The sequence below is a fragment of the Cupressus sempervirens genome, chromosome 8 (assembly GCF_028749045.1).
Source record: "Cupressus sempervirens isolate cs-2001-9-10 chromosome 8, ASM2874904v1, whole genome shotgun sequence".
NCBI lineage: Eukaryota > Viridiplantae > Streptophyta > Pinopsida > Cupressales > Cupressaceae > Cupressus > Cupressus sempervirens.
In genome coordinates, this window is record NC_143125.1 from 619,131,702 (window position 1) to 619,146,653 (window position 14,952).

Genomic DNA, 14,952 nt, shown 5'->3' on the forward strand with positions numbered 1-14,952 from the left:
AACCCTTCATAAAAAAATAAAAAAAGTTAAATAAATAATTAAAAGTAAATTGTAAACAGGTTATAAATGCTTCAATGGTCATTTGTTCTGTTCAAGACCATTGATTTGCAAAATGAGGTCGGCTTGTTCATCAAGAATTTGCAATTCTAAAACTTTACACTAACATATTTTATTGTCTTACATCTATTTTCACTTAACTGCAGGTGGATTCTAGGCAAAGTGTCAAGACAGCATATCAGATCCAATGCATCCAGCATCAAGTAGATCAGCTAATCAGAACTAGAAAATTAATGTTTCACGGTCTTCAGTTTTTTATCCACACTTTGAAAGAAATTGTCTTTTAATGTATTCATCGATTATATAACCTATAATTTCTCTAAGTAGTTGCTTCTTTTTCTACATAGTATTATAATCTTTTCTTATTTTCTTACAGTTTCCTTATTTATAACTGCAATTTTCAAATAACAAACAAACAACCCAAAAAAAAAACGAACGAAGCATTAATATATAAAACTTGCCATAATTATGTTGCCTAAGCTACAAAATATAAAGTAATATCTAATAAAACATATACAACGTCTCTATAACTAAAAGCCGCTCACTCTTGTATTTAATTCATGTCCAGTCATGTCCAGTCACATGACATTGCCATATCTTTACACTCCTTCCACATATTTAATTCATGTCCAGACACACGACATTGTCATTTCTGCTCTGAGTGGTCGTTCCTCTATCCTATTTTTTGTTTTTCATGTCCTCGCACATGCCATTCCTGCACAGTGGTAGGCCCTTCAACGTTAAAAAGCGCAAATAGAAAAGGACTCAATCCATATAACTATTCAAAAGGCATCACGACCTGTAGCAGCTATGTAATGTCATTGGCCAAAGGAAATCAGTGCTCAATACTATTATTATCTCAATAAGGGATTCAAGCTCCTTTCATTGTAGACCCGTGAATTGAAATTGATGCGGGGGGTGCAATGGCTGGAGATATTGGAAGTTGCGCAAGAATGCAAGTGGTTGTCGTGCCACTCCCCGCGCAGGGGCACCTCAATCAACTCCTCCATTTTTCTAGAGCTATCGCCCAACGAGGAGCAGTCGTCTCCTTCGTTTCCACCTCTGACCATATTCACCAAGCCCGCCGAAGAGTTGAGGGATGGGATCTTCATGACAACTTCGATATTCATTTCCACGAGCTGCCCATGCCGAATCTCTCACCAGGAGAGCTCGATGCTCAGAGCTCGCACATGTTTCCTCTTTACTTGATTCCTCTGCTTGAAGCCATGGAGGATCAGCTAGGGCCTCATTTGGGTCAATTAATGCGTACTATCTGCTCTGAGAACAATAATAGGGTGGTTCTAGTCTACGACGCGCCTATGGGATGGATTCAGACTGTGGCTACCAAATACTCAATTCCTGCCTATGTCTTCAGACCCACTGGCTCTTACTATTATCTGTGGATGAATTGGGCAAGCGAGGAGACAACGGCTGCGTCCACTGTGAGCGTATCATTGAAGCGTTGCTTACCTGAAAGATATATAAAATACTCTTGCCGCCAAAGGTCTTTGTCAGAGCCTTCCAAGGGATATATCGTAAACACATTCAGCTCACTGGAATCAGAATTCATTAACCAGGCAAGAGAGGAATTAGTGTACGGTGGGAAGCCGGTGTGGCGTGTGGGTCCTCTTCTTCCGCAGGCCTTCTTCAATGATGGAGTACATCGGTTGAGATTACCAGCGGACGCCGAGTGCATTAGATGGTTAGATTCACAGGCTCCAGCCTCCGTTCTCTACGTTTCGTTCGGGAGTGTATCTTCCCTTTCGACAACGCAGATCCGAGAATTGGCCGAGGGATTGGAACGCAGCGGGCAGCCTTTCTTGTGGGTACTCAGGATTTCCGACGGAGCCCATTTTTCGACAAAAGTGCAGTTCGAATCGGCTTGCAAGTTTCTAGAACAAGGGTATGAGAGGCGATTGGAGGGGCGGGGTTTTATAGTGAGGAATTGGGCGCCTCAGCTTGATATCCTTTTTCACGAGTCGACTGGTGGATTTTTAACGCACTGCGGATGGAATTCGACCATGGAGAGCATCAGCGCTGGAGTGGGTATGTTGACCTGGCCATTACATTCCGATCAATTTGCCAATTCGATTCTAGTCACACGGGAGTTGAAAGTAGGCGTGGAAGTGAAAGAACGGCGAAATGAAGAGGAAAATGAGGTGGTGAGTGCCGAGGAGGTAGAGAAAGCGGTGAAGCGGTTGATGACAAGTGAAGAGGGAATGCGAGTGAGAAAGAGAGCGGAGGAATTGAGGGGCGAGGCTCGAAGGGCGGTTGGCGATGGGGGCTCTTCTTCGAAATCCTTAGATTCTCTTCTCCATCACTTGTCTCGGTCATTTGCATAGTAGGTCAATGGTCTTTGTCTCCTGGGTGGACTTGAAGGCACGTGATGTCTATTTTTTTATAACTTCTTTCGTTCCGATGTCTCTTGTTTCCATCACTTTCTTTAATTCACTCTATAGGATTGGCTGCAGATCCTAGTTCAGTCTAATTTTAGTATCATATTAAATCTTTCATGGACAAACTAGCATTTGAATCCAAAACCTTTTATTTCGTATTCGTATATTTTTCATCACTAATCTTATGGCCTATATAAGGTTAGTCGTCTTCGCTGTGGATGTATATTATTCTTAATAGTCTTGAAAAATCTATTAAAACTTGATGTTTGAGTTGTGAGAAGTATTATCATATAATATTTGTTAGTCCCTGCCGCCATAGGCGGGGACTAATGTTTTCACTTCACTTCCTCCATTAATCTGTACCTCGAAAGTAGGAAAATCTAAAAACAATCCCACAAAATTCGTCCTTCTTCCCTCATTTCTATTTACCATTGTTTTCCTCATAAATTTTCTAGAATTTCCATTGGGGGGGGCTCATTTTCCCGGTAGTATTTTCTGTTTTGTTGCCTTAAATTTAACCTTAAATATAAAAAATCTGCATTCCACCTGTTCAGTACGTGTCCTTTGCATGCTTCGTTTAACGACTAATGGCTTCTGTTTCCTTCCACGAAATGGGTTTTATTGATGTGTTTCTTTTATACCACATACTACTTCACTTTAGTACTGCACTAAATTCCTCCTCCTTTCAGCTGTAGAACATCAGATATGGCCTTCTCACTTTACACTATTCCATTTTATTTTCTGTCATTTCTTTACAGTCCATTTTCATGCTTTTCCTTCAAACTCCAAGTCTGCTTGTGTTCTCTTCGCCTCCGGTTGCGCTTTGTTGCAGTGGACCTTCTGCATGCATGGAAGCCCTCTTTTCGCTATATCTGTGGAAGAGATGTTCCTTCCTCTGGTCAAGAACGGGGTCGAGCCCATTGGTTAGGCAATGCAGAAAGGTCTTACCAGCAACCAGTTCTAGTTCCTAGTGTCTTCTTCCATAGTTATAGCAATCCGTAGGTGCGGGAAGTCTCTTGTGGGGACGGCAAGACGTGGACGTAGTCCTCTTTGCTTCCTTTCATATTATGGTTTTATTGTTTTGCATCATATATGCTAACATGGCGTTATATTTACTCATTAATAGCTACCAGTCTTATTCAAAATCTAACAGATTTTTATTTTTCATAGGTTCATTTTTCTGAAGTAGTTGTTTTTTTAATGATCACCAGTGTTCATTATGATCTACTGTTAGTCATGTTGGTCACCACTTTTGTATGGTGGAACCTTCTCTGTAGGGAAAGGTTGTTGTTCATTAAGTGTTAATTATTATTAAGTGATGTTGGATGATTTATTTATAATTTTTCTGCTTAGTAAACAATGTTTTTAGTGTAAGGCTATTTTTTTAATTAGATGCCTTTGTGCAATGTTGGGAAAGACAAAAATTCATCTGTTTGCCTTCATTGTATATAGACTTTCAGTCATAATATTTATTGCGAATTTACCAGTTCAAAATGCTACATATTAGCTTCTTCAGTTTTGAAAAACAGAATAATGATATAAAATTTGTGATAGAGATTTTTATTGTAAAATTTGCTTTAAAATTTAAAACACAGAACTTTCTATCTTCAGATTGAGCATTTCATTTTCTACATCGTGGCTGTTAATTATTGTTAGTTGGACAGCTATTATTTCTGACCCAAAAATAGCAGTAGTATTTATGAGTAGCTTGGACAACTGTTCGTCCTTATCTATGAATAGCAATTGTATTTATGGGTGGTTTGGACAGCTGTTTGTCCACTTGCCAAGAATTAGTAAATGGTTATTATTTACTAATTTTAGAGATTCCCTTTTGGACACCTTGCAACCAATTCTATTATTGGCTGTCGAGTTGTCTTAATCTCAGCCGTTGGTTTGATTTAATCTCGGTCGTTGGTTTACCAACATGAGTAGTATAAAAAGGGGTCATTGGGTCATTTGGATCAAGAGGTTTTGGAAAAATATTTGCAGTGTTAGCAAATAGTCTTGCAGTGTTAGCAAGGGCGCAGTGTTAGCGTGGAGATAGCAGTGGGGAATATCAGCGAGAAAAATTAGGAGGTTGTCGGAGTTCTGCCAGTGAGAGGCAAGGAATTTTGTATCTCTTGATTTGCTAAAGTTTAATATAATTCCTCATCTGTAGAACTGCTTTTCCCTTAGGGGTTTTTCCAGGGACAATTTGTCTGAAAATATTGTGTTCATTGTGTTGCGCATTTTTTTCCGTATTTTATAAGTGAAGTTGCAATTGTGTTATTTTTCGATATTAGCTGGGAATTTGTTTTCAGCAGTTTAATAATCATTTATGATAGGAGATTAATAATCAGTGACTGCAATAGTTTGATTTTTCACATGGTATCAGAGCATTGTTAAGGGTAGAAGAGTTTTTCCCTAGGAAAGAAATTTTGATCTCTTTAGATTTATTATTGCTTTAAACCCTTGAGATGGCTTCAGCTGGTTTGAGAGATCAGGATAGATTGGATGGTGCCTCAAATTTTGGTGTTTGGAAGGCCAGAATTTTTTTATTGTTGGAAGAGAATGGTATCAAGGATTATGCTACCAGTGGTGTACCTGTACCAATAGATGCAATACAGCTTGCAGCATATAGGAAGGACGATGCTAAAGCGACGAGGATTATCCTTAATGGTGTCAAGGATCATATTGTTCCACATATCTCGGAGCTAGATACAGCGAAGAAGATGTGGGACGCCATTCTAAATCTATACCAGAATGCTACCACCAACAGGAAGTTGATTCTCAGAAAGAAGCTAAAGAATACCTAGATGAATTAGGGAGAAGACGTCACAAGTTACCTCACCAGGCTCAGACTTGTCAAGGATGAGTTAGTAGCTGTTGGAGATAACCCTAGTGATGATGAGCTAGTGAGAATAGCCCTAAATGGGTTTACTAAACAATGGAGTGTCTTTGTTCAAGTTGTCAGTGGATGAGATACTTTACCGAGTTGGGATCAACTATGGACTGATTTCACTCAGGAGGAGTTTAGACTAAGTCTTGTCAATGGGGCCAACAAGAGTCAGAAAAATAAGGTGGAACAAGAGAACGTTGCCCTAGCGGGTAAAGGGAAAGCAAAGAAGAGATCTAGCAAAGGATCAAATTCACAAAGTGAAAAGAAGAAGAAGGACCTTTCTAAGGTCAAGTGCTTTGGATGTCACGAGTTTGGCCACTATGTCATGATTGCCTAGAGAGGAAGAAGGGTAAGAAGTAGGTGGCAGCTTCAGCAAGTGCAAAAGAACTCTCCAGTAGAATGGCAAATGAGTTTGCACTCATAGCTTGTATGGTTAGCTCAACCTCACAGTGTGTTTGGTATATAGATAGTGGGGCGTCATTTCATATGACAGGAGTTAGAGAGTACTTCTCCAGTTACAAGGAGGAGGACACCAACATCCAAATTTCTATGGGAAACTTGTCCAAACACAACCCTGTTGGGAAAGGGACTGTTTAGTTTTAGAGGGAGAATGGAAAGATAATTCCACTTCATGATGTGTTATATGTGCCAGGCTTAGGTATGAATTTGATTTCTATATCTGTTCTTCAGGATAGGGGGTATAATGTACTCTTTAGAGGGACACATGTGTTGATTAAGCACAAGGATTGGAAATCACCCATAACTATTGGAGTTAGGAGTGGTCACCTTTATAGATTGTAGTTTGATACTCCTAAGGCACTTATGAGCAACAGTAATCCTAGAGATCTTGGAGAGCTATGGCATAGGAGGATGGGCCATATTCATCATGGAGCACTTAGATTGCTTTGTGAGACCATGACAGGTGTTCCAGAGGTGAGCACAGAGCATGACGATGTATGTAAGGGATGTGTGTTGGGGAAGTTTGCGAAAGCATCTTTTCCAAGGAGTGACACTAGATCTAAGGGTGTTCTTGATCTAGTACATTTAGATGTTTGTGGACCAATGTCGACGAAATCTCTCAGAGGATATGAGTACTATGTTACTTTTATTGATGATTTCTCTAGAAAGACCTAGATATACTTCTTGAAGACTAAGGATGAGGTTTTCAGTCGATTCCAAGAGTTCAAGGCTCTTGTGGAGAACTCGACAGGAAAGAAGACAAAGGTTCTTTGGTCAGACAATGGAGGCGAGTACAAAGGAAATGTCTTCCAGGAGTTCTGCACTAGAGAAGGAATCAAGAGAGAATGGACTGTTCCTTACAATCCACAGGAGAATGGAGTTGTTGAGAGGAAGAACCGTTCTATATCGGAGGCAACAAGAGCTATGCTACATGACCATGACATGCCCCGTTACTTATGGGCAGAGGCATGCAATACAACAGTCTACATTCAGAATAGAGTTCCACACAAGGTGCTAGGGAAGATGACACTAGAGGAGGCTTTCACAAGGAAGAAGCTAGATGTTAGTCACTTCAAGATATTCAGGAGTTTGGCATATTGTCATATTCCTGGAGATACACATACAAAGTTAGATCAAACTGCAGAGAGGGGGTACTTTGTTGGGTACAGTGAGACCTCAAAGGCATATAAGATTTTCATTTCGGGGACTAAAAGATTTATTGTCAGACAAGATGTCAAGTTCATGGAGGACAAGGCATTCAGGAGATCTAGAGATTTGCCAACAGATGATCAAAGTGAGCAGCCAATAGAAGCTCCAAGACCAAGTCAAGGGCAGCAAAGCTCAAGTACGAGTGTAGACTCAGTTAGTGAAGATTCACAGAGTATGGAGCAACAGGTGCAACAGGAAATGCATCTAGAAGACTTAGAGGTTGACATTTCATCCTCTACAGTTGGCAGCAGGAATCATGTGGTTCCAGATACACAAAGGGATACTCAGGAGTTTGTGGGAACTCCTAGGAAGAGTACTAGACAATGAAGACAACCAGCCAAGTTCAATGACTATGTGGCATTAGTTAGTTAGTTGGTAGATAGTGAGCCTTCTAGCTATCAAGAAGCTGTTGAACATCAGGTATGGCGAGATGCTATGGTTGAGGAATATTCTTCAATAATGCAGAATGATGTGTGGGAGGTAGTACATAGACCAACAGATAGGGCTGTAGTTGGATCACGCTAGATCTATAAGATAAAGCATGGTGCAGATGCTAGCATCGAGAAATATAAGGCTAGGTTCGTGGCAAAGGGGTTCTCTCAGAAGGAGGGAATAGACTATGAGGAGACATTTGCTCTAGTTGCCAGGTATACTTCTATACGAGCTGTAATCTCACTTGCAGCACAGATGGGATGGCAAATCCATCAAATGGATGTCAAGACAACATTCCTCAATGGTGAGTTGAAGGAGGAGGTATACATAGAACAACCAGAAGGCTTTGTAGCACACATCAAAGAGACCCACGTGTGCAGATTGAAGAAAGTATTGTATAGACTCAAGCAAGCTCCTAGAGCGTGGTATGAGCACATTGATACATACTTGTAGAAAATGGGCTTTGTGAAGAGTGAAGCAGATGCTAACCTCTACTACTTGATGGTTAGGGGTGAGATTCTCATTCTTGTTCTTTATGTGGACGACCTATTTCTTACAGGTTCACTAGGGCTCATAGTGGATTGCAAGAGGAACCTTGCAGAAGAGTTCGAGATGAAGGATTTAGGACTTATGCACTACTTTCTAGGCATGGAAGTGTGGCAGACAGATGGGGAGATTTTTCTTGGTCAAGGGAAATATTGCATTGAAATCTTGAAGAAATTTGCGATGGAGGATTGCAAAGCCATGTCTACACCCATGATCACAAATTGGAGGAAGGTAGATACATCTAAGGAGAAAGATGTAGATCCCACTTTATATAGATAGTTGATTGGTTTGCTTATGTATTTGGTTAACACTAGGCTAGATATAGCATTTGCAGTAAACTCTCTTAGTCAGTTCATGGTTGAACCAAAGAGAATGCATTGGATAGCGGCTAAGCATGTGCTACGTTACTTGCGTGGTATAGTCGAGTATGGGATCAGATATGTTCAAGGTGAAGGTATCAGGTTGATAGGCTATACTGATGCAGATTGGGTAGGAAGTACAACGAACCAAAGGAACACTTTAGGTTGTTGTTTCAGCTTGGGATCAGGAGTTGTATCTTGGTTCAGCAAGAAGCAGAAGTCTGTGGCTCTAAGTTCAGCAGAAGCAGAATACATAGCAGCTAGCATGGCGACATGTGAAGCTATATGGCTTTAGAAGTTGTTAGTAGCCTTGTTTGGTCAGAAGGTTGAGACTACTGTGATACATTGTGACAATCAGAGTTGCATCAAGTTGTTTGAGAATCCAGTGTTTCATGATAGGTCTAAACATATAGATATCAGATATCACTTCATCAGAGATTGTGTACAAAGGAAAGTTGTTCAGCTACAGTACATACCTACAGAGGAGCAGGTAGCAGACATTCTGATGAAGGCTTTGGGAAAGGCCAAATTTATCTTTTTTAGAGATAAGATGGGTGTCATGCAGAACAACTTCCTCACTAAGAGGGAGTGTTAATTATTGTTAGTTGGACAGCTGTTATTTCTGACCTGGAAATAGCAGTAGTATTTATGGGTAGCTTGGACGGCTGTTTGTCCTTATCTATGAATAGCAGTTGTATTTATGGGTGGTTTGGACAGCTGTTTGTCCACTTTCCAAGAATTAGTAAATGGTTATTATTTACTAATTTTAGAGATTCCCTTTTGGACACCTTGCAACCAATTCTATTATTGGCTGTCGAGTTGTCTTAATCTTAGCCGTTGGTTTGATTTAATCTCGGTCATTGGTTTACCAATAGGAGTAGTATAAAAAGGGGTCATTGGGTCATTTGGATCAAGAGGTTTTGGAAAAACATTTGCAGTGTTAGCAAACAGTCTTGCAGTGTTAGCAAGGGCACAATGTTAGCGTGGAGATAGCAGTGGGGAATATTAGCGGGAGAAATTAGGAGGTTGTCAGAGTTCTACCAGTGAGAGGCAAGGAATTTTGTATCTCTTGATTTGCTGAAGTTTAATATAATTCCTCATCTGTAGAACTGGTTTTCCCTTAAGGGTTTTTCCAGGGACAATTTGTCCGAAAATATTGTGTTCATTGTGTTGCGCATTTCTTTCCATATTTTATAAGTGAAGTTGCAGTTGTGTTATTTTTTGATATTAGCTGGGAATTTGTTTTCAGCAGTTTAATAATCATTTATGATAGGAGATTAATAATCAGTGACTGCAATAGTTTGATTTTTCACAGTGGCTGATTTTTTAGTAAATAGAGATTGTGTTATTGCCAAGTCTTGAGAAAATTTAGTTGATGGAATGGTAGTAGGATTGGTAATCTTGCAGAATACAATGTATGCATATTTGACATAAGACAATCACACTAAATTTTACAATTTTTACGGAGGGAATATAGTGAATAGAGTGAAACAGTTGCATGGATTATGCCAATGGATGCAAGTTAAACATGATAAGACTTCTGAATGGATGGTCAATTATTCTCAATTGACTATTTTACATTTTCAAACTGAATTTTGTGCCATTTCATTAGTTGTGTTTATTTGAGCCGGTAGCATTCTCCTTCATTTTTTTCATGGAGGAATTTGAGTGAAAATAAGCCTCTAGGTAGCCCTGTCATTTGCCCAATATTTCATGCCAATATTTCATGTGGCATTTTTGTAAGATTAACCTTTAGCAATTCTCCCCAAGTTTTTTGCAAATGTCCAGTGCTTTTCACGTGTCCAGAAGTGGGTTTCATAGTCGATATAAAATTTCTTTGAGTTCTCTTCATTTTCCTTCTCCTCCAGTACATACACTACTGAACTTCAAGTATAAATACACATAGATGAGCCTAATTCCATTGTCGAGCATTTGAAGCTTTTCATGACGTACAATAACTCCTCATGTTTGCATGTCTAGGATGATGCTGAAGGTGCTTTTTCTCCAAACTGGTTTACCTTCCAAATAGGTAAATCTATTGTTTTGTATTTTGCACCAATAGTTTTATCTCGTGAAGGTCTCTTCAAAATCATCACTTCAAAAAATGATTTCTCTTGAGGGTGAGTCAGATTGTGATTGCTCTCAGTGTTTTACGATTTTTCTATTTCTAATGCTCAAGTACCTAAATTTCACAAAGTCCATATCCTTCTTTATGGATGTTTAGGTTTCATAGGGTTTATATAAACTCATGTACCTCATGTGTTTACAAAGACCATCTTATGGGAAGGCCGCAAGTCCCACAAGCAATAATTTATCCTAAGCCACCTATTGCTCTACTCTTCTCAGTCATTCTAGGCGCAAATCCCTAAACCTTTTCCGTATCCATTCGACGAGAGCTAGTCAATTCTGCCATGAATGAATTGAATCACCATTCTATATAAGATAGAAACTTATGTAATAGCCATTTCTGAGTCTATCTAGGCGAGCCAAGTAGCAGAAGATTGGCCTAGAGTGGCTCTCACATCTAACATTAAACACCTCCCACCAAATTCAAAAACTCACCTAAGGCAGGGACTAGTGCTGCACGCAGCCCTTGTTTATATTTGATTCAATTGTATGTGTATTAATGTTTATAGTGATGGTCAAATTTCGTCAAATGCAAATAGTTGATGTATTCTTAGTTGCAAATAGTTACTAACATTTCTAACTTTCTAGTATGCGAGGTATCTAATAGACATTCTATTAATCTTTTAACAAAATTTAATATATTAAAAGAATCTATTAAATTATTATTAACAATAAAATGTAAATATGTTAAAAAAAATTATGAGTCGATAAGTATAGGAGAGGGATGATACCTATTGCAAATCAGCCATTAACGCAAAAAATAAAAGCACCTTGAAATCTAACAACAAGCAACCTCACTAAGAATGAAAATCAAAAGAACAAGAGCTTTTGATAAGAGCCATATTGACTAAAAATAAAGTTTCCAATTTCAAATTTATATTATATTCTCATCGTCTTCGGGTTCAACATGGACCCTAAAGCCTTTCATATGTACATTGGGTTGTAGTCTCAACAACCCAAAAGAAGGCCCAATAAAAAACCTAGTACAAATGAGGAAAAAACTAGCTTCCACTAGTAGTAATATTAGAAGATAAAAAATAGTGGAGGAAGGAAGAAGGCAAGAAAGAATATTAAAGTAAGGAACTCGTTGATGACAACAAGAGCAGGGTAATCATTAATCTTAAATAAGGAGGCTTATTTCTTAACAATAAGCATGCTACTTGCCAAGCATGTTTGTTCAATGTTAGAAACATTGCACACTTTCCTTTTGATGCTATATTAATAGGATCAACAATCTATAATCCACTACAAGACAACCTTAGCAAGGGTCAACATCCACTCCAAAAAAAAGAAAAAAATGCTCAAAGGGACCACTGAAATGCCATAGCTCTACCCAAAACAAAAAATTATAGTAGGAAAATCTTTGTGCACCAAAATGAGCCCATGAAGAGTTAAAAACACTCTTTTTTTGAAAGTAGGGTTAGCCACTTAAGAAACATAAGGAATCTATACTTTAAAAGTCCACATATAAAATTACTATAGTGAAATTTGAAATGAATGGAATATGTGGGGAACCTTCAAGGTGTCCTATACTACAACATTTAGGGTCAAATTACGATGATAATTTGTGTGTGATTTTTTTTATTTTTTTTGCAAATCTCCCCGATGCCATCGTAATACTGATGGTGCCATCATTATTTCAATTCTCGCATGATTATAAAAAAATAATTAGAAAAAGAATGGCTCATTTTTCATTTGTCAAGCTAGGGTGAAGTTGTGGAGCTTAAGTCAAGCCAGACCTATAAGGAGTGTATCTCCATATATTTCTATACTTTTGATCTTGGTTAGTTAAATCTTTTGCATCTACCATGTTTACATTAAAGCTTGAGAGTCTCCAAGTAGTCATTGGATCAAGTCTCATTTCTTCATGACAAATAGAGGTTCTAGGCAGCTAAACATTGAGTAATCATGATAGTAGGGATTATAGTTTATTGTTGGTCGCACCAAAAGTTATTTTTCTATTTGACATGGATGCTTGCTCCTCTTCCACTCTTTCTCTTAGGGACCCAACCCCTTTCTCACCATTATTCCTCACATAGGTCCAACAACTACTAGTAATATTAGCTCCAATATGCAAAATACACTTTAGCTACTCCAATTGATTAGTGGACAAGCTAGTCAAACTAATAAAAGCTCCAACAAAAAGTTAACCTCCTATTGTAGAAAAGAGATATAGTGTTGGTGCCCTACTCTTCTAACATGGATTCATGGGATATCACTAGAATGAACATAAAAATATTTTCTCAGGACTTCTTTGTGTGTCAGGAATATTCTTTTTATACATTTCCTTTATTGTCATTCAAGTCCACAAGGAAGTCTATATGAATAGAAGAGGTCAATGACCTAAAAGTATTTATGGCTATGTGGTTCACATTAATGAACCCAAGTGTACATCTCAAACATTGAAGACGTATGCCAAGATACTAGTAGGTGATGTTTGGTTGTGTACAATGGCGATGAGAGGAACATGATGCTTGAGGAAGTTGAGAATCCAATAATAACCTTCATACTTACTAATTAATCACCAATCTATATTAAATATGCATAAGCTTTAAATATTTATGAAGCCTTCCTAAAAAATACTCTCACAGGAATCCTAAAACAAATCCCCCTCATAGGGAGGAGCCAAGCCCCATAATGTTTGATAAAGATGATGCTTCAAACCCCACTATTGTATATCCATTAGAACAAAGGTAAACCATTAAGAATTTTAGGTTTCCACAGTCTATTTGATTTATGTTTAGTGTTTCTGATTTTGATTGTGTGAAGTTTTTTGAATCAATATTTGGATTATTTTGTATTACAGTGTGATTTATCATTAGAGTAATTGAAAAAATTGATTCAAAAAATTTCCACACAATCTAAACCAAAAATACTAAACTCAAACATTGACACAGATTAAGAAAAAATAAATTTCACTTTAAAATAACTTCTTCAACTATTTATAACCACCTACTAACTAGCTTTAGGTGCATGATTTCTCAGCTTCTTAAAATGGGAATGGTTAATACTCTAAAAAAGCTACCATTAACCAACTGAAATGTTGCTATGTTAGATTGATGTGATAAACATGATCATACTTTTAAATGGATCAACTAGTATAACCATAAGCATTGGGATAAGTTTGATAGTACCCCACAACATTTGACAAGAAACATCCCAATAGATAGGTTGTTGTGAAGAAAAAGTTAACTACCTTGGCCAAATAGAAACATGGGCTTAAACTTATATCCTCCATGATAGAGTTGTTTATGAGGATCTTTTATAGTCTTAAGAGTTCTAGTCTTATTAGAACTTGCCACTCTCAAGCTTCAATGCTCTAACACCAGCTATAATTTGTACCCCCATATGATATTTGACAATTTTTTGGAAAATATAAAAAATATTTGGCCATTATTTGGGATGTATCTAGAAATTATATCCCACATTAAATATTTTTGTTTGTTATAACTTATGCCCCCACCTAGTTTTTCCATTCATTCATTCATCTAGGATTTAGGAGTCAATATTGATTTTGTCTCTTGTTGTGCCCTTGTGATCTATGTCTCTCTAGTGATCTTTTTTAGTGGAGAAGAAATAAAGTGAAAAGGAAAAGAAAGGGTCTTGTATATACATTATAGTATAAGTAAATTACATACAACCACATTAGTGGCTAGTAGGAGTAGCAAGAGGCTAAGTCGGTCAATAGTAGTGGTGGTGGTGGTGGTGGTGGTGGTAGCAGTAGTACTAACTATGCCATAGTATACTATGCAAAGACAGACTATACTATAATCATAAATAATAAATATACCTAGGCTTGTTCATTCCCATTATACGATCATGCAACATGAAATCCAAATGATCCTTTATTGATCTTAGTTGCAGCCCCACAAACTCCTTTACATTCACATATGGCCTAATTTTGTATTAACTTAATTTCCACCATTCATCTTTGTCAGAAGCATCTTCTATTTTTTTGTTACAACCAACAAATTTCCAACCATAATCAATAATAAAAAAAGTTGTGTTGTTACTCCTTCTGGTAGACTATAAATTGTCATTGCTGATTGGAAGAGAAACAATACCTTCAAAACTTCCCACACATGCCTTATAATAGTAGGGGTGGTGCCCCTTAGAATAGTAGGGGTGTCCCACCCCCATGACCTTTTCATTTTGAACCAAAGATAGAAATAAGATAAGACTCATGGCTTCCCTCTATTACCTTTTCTCATTCCACTCACCTTCTTGGTTCCCCACGTTAGACACATATAAAAGGGTGTAGACATTGACATGAAAAGAAAACTATTTGGCTTAAAATTGGATTCCTACTGATATATTTGAAGTTTCATTATGCATAGAACAAGGATTTGTTGGAATTATTTTATAGATTGATTAGTTGATTAGTAAATAGAAAATTATGTAGGTTGCCCCTGCAGTACTTCATGGACAATCTCTCAAGGTTTACCATGCCCAATAAAACATCCACATCCTTCATCTTTTTATAGCTTAT

At 37.9% G+C, this 14,952-nt stretch overlaps 1 protein-coding gene across 1 annotated transcript; it reads left to right on the forward strand.

The window, feature by feature from the left end:
- The first annotated feature begins 868 nt into the window (after window positions 1-868).
- Window positions 869-2,611, forward strand: LOC149543957 (zeatin O-glucosyltransferase-like). Its single transcript, XM_089798600.1, has one exon. It carries the CDS (start codon window positions 981-983, stop codon window positions 2,397-2,399), a length of 1,419 nt encoding a protein of 472 aa, XP_089654726.1. The 5' UTR covers window positions 869-980; the 3' UTR covers window positions 2,400-2,611.
- The last annotated feature ends 12,341 nt before the right edge of the window (window positions 2,612-14,952 follow it).

Excerpts from the sequence above, each read along its gene's own strand:
- LOC149543957 (XM_089798600.1), top strand. The coding sequence starts at position 981 with ATGGCTGGAGATATTGGAAGTTGCGCAAGAATGCAAGTGGTTGTCGTG.